Consider the following 6,000-nt stretch of genomic DNA (forward strand, 5'->3'; position numbering starts at 1 on the left):
TTCAAAATCATCAGGGGTCTGACCAGAGTAGACTGGGAGTAACTTTTCCCACTCTAGAATGAGAGGGCACAGATTTAAAGTAATTGGTAAAAGAAGCAAAAGCAATATGAGCAAAATCTTATTCACACAGCCAATGGTTAAGGTTTGGAATGCACTGCCTGAGAGTGCGGCAGAGGCAGGTTCAATTGAATCATTCAAAAGGGAATTAGGCTATCCGAAAAGGAAGAATGTGCAGGGTTACAGGGCAAAGGCAGGAGAATAGCACTAAATTAATTGCTCATTCGGAGAGCTGGTGCAAAGACAATGGGCTGAATGGCTTCTTGCTGCTCTGTAACAATTCCATGATTCTGTGAAGTATTCATCCAGTCTACAAACTAAAGTACTGCTCTGAGAAAGGGATCTTCAACAAAGCTTTACTGAATACTATGAAGTGCATGTTACTCAACTAAAGTCAACTGCTGCTTCAATTAAAGGCATCAGCAACAATGAATAGAAACAACTGGAAAAGCTAGAAAGGGAGTTTAATGAAGGTGAATTTTTACTTTGCTCTTTGACCTCAGTACAATCACAATGACATTTCAGCTTGCACTGGAAAGGAACACAACTGATTCCATTAGCATTCAGATTAAGTCCAGCCTGGACTGTTGATGGAACCTTAGACTTTTCTGAGAAGACTTGCGACTGTCCTTGAGAAGGTCAGGCTGCAGCACTTGTCTAAAGGGCTTCCCAGACTGATGCAGTGCCTGGGACTTCCAGAGGGAGGCACACTTGGACAGGATGAAAATCATCAATCAATCAGAAGTGAGTGCATGATCTTAATCTGGTCCAACATTTGGACGCACGCATACTGAACATGTCACATCTGATAGCACAAACTTATTTTCTACAGAATAGCCAAAATAATTTTAAAAAAGAGACCCTTACATGTCAAAACATTAGAAAAACTCACCCTGCACCCACCCTCCCCGGTGATTATATGTTGGAGACATATAGATGGAGACATTGCAAGGTTCGTATCCAAGCACCAATTAATTTGAACCCCTGCCCCTCATATCAGGCAGGCTGGTTACATTTACAGCATTTTATTCAGTTGCTTTCATGCAGGTATTTTTTTCAGCCTGATCTACGACCAGCTAACAGACCCTGATCCACCATAACTCAAAACACATAGGCAAGGTTTGTACGGTCTGTGAAGGGAATATTCCAGACAACATTGCACATTCGAGGAAGAAAATGAATTTCCTGTATATATATATATAAATAGTATTTAAACACAACTTTTGAAAGAAAAAAGTTCACAGGAAATTCATTGCTAACGTATTTATTAGCATGTAGTAAAAGTATACACACACTACATGCGTGTATTGAAAGAATCGAAATCAACGCAGCGGGTATGCAGAGAAGATTTTTTTTTTGAACTCGGTGCATGCGTTCATCTACCTGTACACAGGAAGTGGACTGGCTATTCAGTCCGTGCTCTCAAAACATCTTACCAATGTCCCACGCCTTACAACAAGTGTACACGAGGGGGGGGGTGGGGGAGGACAAACTTGCAGCTGCAAAACATCGCAGTTAGCGGGACCAAAATCTCACCCCAACCTCACTTGGAATACAGTTTCTCTGCTTCCAGGATCAACTTAGAAGTAAGAGGAGAATCCTACATAGATGCCAAGAGTTAAGTGTGAGATTACCATGCGCTAAATGCCAAGTATCTTGAGAGCACCCCAAAACAAAAAGCAGCGCCAAACCGATGATGTGAAGAAAACTTGGTTCTTTCTGAAACCGGCGGACCACCCCCCCCCCCACCCCCTCTGCAAAACCCCCTGCAGCTCAGGACAATCCCCCACCTTGTCCTCTGTTTGCGGGAGTTCGGCTCAAAATGTCATAAAGTGTTGCAGTGAAATCTCTCAATGGAAGGCCAGTTTGAAGCCAAGGGGCAGTTTTAGATCTCGGAGGTGAGGGTCATGCTTGAACCGGGGTTCTCTGACGGCTTGGGAGAAGCACTGGCAAAATAAATAAATAAATAAATCAATCAATCTGTTTCCAGGACGGTCATTCAAAACCAGAAAGATTAAACGCTGCTGCCGCGGAACAAGTAAAAGGTGAGTGGAGCTGTTTGCAACAGTCCCTCTCGGTCATTCCGATCCAGTAATTGAAAAATCGATGCAGTGTCCTGCAGTCAGAGATACCGGGGTGAAAAATAGACACTCTCTGTTCATCTTCCACAGTTTACAGCCTCTCCAATCCAATTCATTTTCCAGGCTGCTCGGGGCACTTTCCCGAGCCTCATGCACGCAGAAGAATGTCTGGGCCAATGTTTTGTTTTCCCCCTACCACCACCCCCCCACCCCCCCCACCTTTTCGCCTCACAACCACATTCGACTCAATTATGCCCTCAGTTTGACAACTGCATGCAGACTGGTGCGAGTCAGGCTGCAGTGGCAACTGAATTAGTTAGTGTCAGTGCATAAGATTTAAACATTTAAACTGGTGGGCAGTTCAGCCTGCATTTCAGGTAAGGATTAAGAGAGCCCGCACAAAGTGACAGGTTTCGGCTGTCACTCTTTGCTCTTGTCATGAACTTACTGGCTGTCACTCTGTCCAGACCACGCACGCACACACACCCGTTTCTGCGAGAGACAAGATAGGTCCCCGCGAGCACTGCTCAACACTTCACCGCATTTACAACCAGCAAAAGGGGGAAAAAAAAGCAAGTGACAATTTGCTCATTTTTATTTCCCCCCCCCCCAACCCCCCCTCTTACCCTTCTCCCCTCGACTTGTGGCGCAGAGAGCCCAAGGAAGCAGCCAGCAGCAGCAGCAGCATCCCAACAGCAGTTTCCTCATGGTCCCTTGACTCGGGGGCTCCCTGGATGCGTGCAAACCTTCGCAAGCCCTGCGGCTTCTTTAACTCTAACGATAGCGGGTCATCTTGTGCCGGGGGGCTGGATGGCTGTCTGGCGGCGGATCCTTTCACACCGCACTTGCAGCCAGCACTTGAACCAAAACTCGGGCTCTGCCAACGGATCCAGGTCCTTTTTTTTTTGCAACCTGCTGCGCTCAGCCGAATCTCATTGAGCTGGGGCTCTTTGATTGACGGCTGGCCCCTCCAATCAGCGCCGTGCTGCAGGTATCTGCGTTCCAAAAATGGAATGTTACAGATAACAGGCAGCCAATGGGAGGGGGGAGAGGAAAGCGCGTGCGTCCCTCTCCCAGGCTGGGTTTAAGACGCGTGTCGTTCTGCAGTAGTCAGACTGCTGTACAATGGGGTTTGTTGGAGGCAATGATGCTGTTCGTTCGAGCGCACACACAGACACACACACACACACAGAGGGGTTGGAATAAACATTACTTTGGAGAGGAAACGGGGTGGGAAAAAGCAGACTCTGCTCAGCAGCGGCAAGGCTGAACCCATCTTTGATCTCCCCACCCTTCTGCAGTCAGACGGCCGGAGTGAATCGGTGCTGGCTTGTGAATCGGCAAGTCCCGGAGTTGCGGGCACCGTGCGAATTTGAGAGAACAGGGGTTGGTTTCGGAAAGGACAACATTGCACAGTTGGCACAGGGCTCACGCAGAACAGCATCGATGTTAAATCACTGGGGCTCAGAAACGAAAGACACGCAAAAGTTGGTATTTCTCTGTGTTTTACTGAAACCTGTTGCATTACCCTTGCGTTGAGAAATTAGCCCTGCTGATGGAACTGATGCAAAGATCTAAATGTTGCATTCCATTCCGAAACCTCACAGCATAAGGACATTGTCGTTCATACAATAATCCATTTGTTTATTTTTTTAAACTATTTTTTATTAATAGGAAGGGCTGTAGAATTTATATTTCAGTGTTTTTGGAAAGGTGCCAGATCTTTAACGTTCCAAATTGTGTCACATAAACCCAATAAAATTAGAAGACCAATTAGAAGTAAGACACCAACGGGAATAGAGTGCATCCTTACTTGAGGTGCTGTTTAACATTGGCTAACCCCCAAATGAAACAGGCAAATGGAAGCTTGATTATAAGCAAAATGATGTAACCATCATATTACAACCATTTAGTTCATGATGAACATCGTGTACTGCACGAGTTAAGTCCAGCTCAACCTAGCAGTATTAGATTGGTAATTAATGTTACACAGTGCGTATTACATAGTGACAGTTTGTCTCAGTTGGTAGCACTCTCACCTCTGAGTCAGAAGGTAGGAGGATCAATCACATAACTCAAACTGCGTTGCTGCAAGTGCTGTCTCTTTGACAAATGAGATGTTTTGATTTGGCTGTTCAGGTAGATGTTGAAAGATTTCATGGCACCAGCTGAAGGGAACTGTTCCCAGTAAAAACGGCCAACACACCTTATCCAAACAGCACCAAGGAAGAAACATTTAAATAGTGCCTTTCATGATCACAAGACGTGGAGAACACTTTAAAGCTAGTGAAGTACTTTTGAAGCTTTTTCAGTGTTGCAAAGTAGGAAATTCAGCTGCCAATTTGCACCCAGGAAGCTTCCACAAACAACAATGTGATGATGAGCAGTTAATCTGTTTTTATAGCATTGTTCAGGGGATAAATGTTGGGCAGGCTCCCAGGGGAAAGCCAGAGCTCCCCTTTGAAATATTGCCACGGGATCTTTTACATACACCTGATGGGGCAGTCAGGGCCTAAATTTAACATCTCATCACAAACTGAACTGGACCAGCCAGATAAATACTGTGGCTACAAGAGCAGGTCAGAGGCTGGGAATCCTGTGGAGAGTAACTCACTTCCTGAATTCCCAAAACCTGCCCACCATCCACAAGGCACAAGTCAGGAGTGTGATGGAATACTCTCCTCTTGCCTGAATGTGTGGGGCTCCAACAACACTCAAGAAGTTTGACTCCATCAAGGCCAAAGCAGCCCGCTGATTGGCACTACACACAACCACAATAAACATTTACTGCCTCCGCTACTGTCACACTGGTAGCAGTGTGTACCATATACAAGATGCACTGCAGCAACTCATCAAACCTCCCTCAACAGCACCTTCCACACGCGTGACCTCTACCATCTAGAAGGACAAGGGCAGCAGATGCAAATGAACCACGACCTGCAAATTCCACTCCAAGCCACGCAGGATCCTGCCTTGGAAATATATCGCCATTCCTTCACTGTCCCTGGGTCAAAATCCTGGAACTCCCTCCCTAACAGCACTGTGGGTGTACTTACACCGCATGGACTGCAGCAGCCTCCTGTTTGGCACATTGTCAAAGGCCTTCTGGAAGTCCAAGCAGATAACATCCATTGAGTCTCCTTTGTCTAACCTGCTCGTTACCTCCTCAAAGAATTCTAACAGATTTGTCAGGCATGACCTTCCTTTGATGAAACCATGTTGACTTTGCCCTATTTTACCATGCACTTCCAAGTATTCTGAAATCTCATCCTTAATAATGGACTCTATAATCTCACCAATGACCGAGGTCAGGCTAATCGGCCTGTAATTTCCCATCTTTTGCTTCATTCTCTTCTTAAACAGGGGGGTTACATTAGCGATTTTCCAGTTCTCTGGGACCCTCCCTGACTCCAGTGATTCCTGAAAGATCACACTAACACCTCCACTATCGCTTCAGCTATCTCCTTCAGAACTCTGGGGTGTAATCCATCTGGTCCATGTGATTTATCCACCTCCAGACCTTTCAGTTTTCCTAGCAGCTTCTCCTTGGGAATGGCCACCATACTCATCTCTGACCCCCGACTCTTTTGAACTTTGGGGATGTTACTCTTGTCTTCCACCATGAAGACTGATGCAAAGTACCTATTCAGCTCCTCCGCCATTTCTTTGTTCCCCACTACTACTTCTCCAATGTCATTTTCCAGCGGCCCAATGTCCATTTTTGCCTCTCTCCTACCCTTTATATATCCTAAAAAACTCTTGCAATCTTCTTTCATATACTGGCTAGTTTACCCTTATATTTAATCTTCTCCCTCCTTATTTCTTTTTTAGTTGTCCTCTGTTGGTCTTTGTAGGCTTCCCA

The 6,000-nt window shown here is 45.7% G+C and overlaps 1 protein-coding gene across 1 annotated transcript in view; it reads right to left on the minus strand.

Moving 5' to 3' along the window:
* The window catches only part of LOC121289611 (netrin receptor UNC5D-like), a 449,805-nt gene extending 446,959 nt beyond the window's left edge, over positions 1-2,846 (minus strand). The window contains exon 1 of the mRNA XM_041209233.1: positions 2,765-2,846. Coding sequence (XP_041065167.1) covers positions 2,765-2,846 — 82 coding nt within the window. The remainder of the gene's footprint in view (positions 1-2,764) is intronic.
* Between the last annotated feature and the right edge of the window lie 3,154 nt (positions 2,847-6,000).

This window comes from Carcharodon carcharias, chromosome 17 (assembly GCF_017639515.1).
Source record: "Carcharodon carcharias isolate sCarCar2 chromosome 17, sCarCar2.pri, whole genome shotgun sequence".
NCBI classification, from domain to species: Eukaryota; Metazoa; Chordata; class Chondrichthyes; order Lamniformes; family Lamnidae; genus Carcharodon; species Carcharodon carcharias.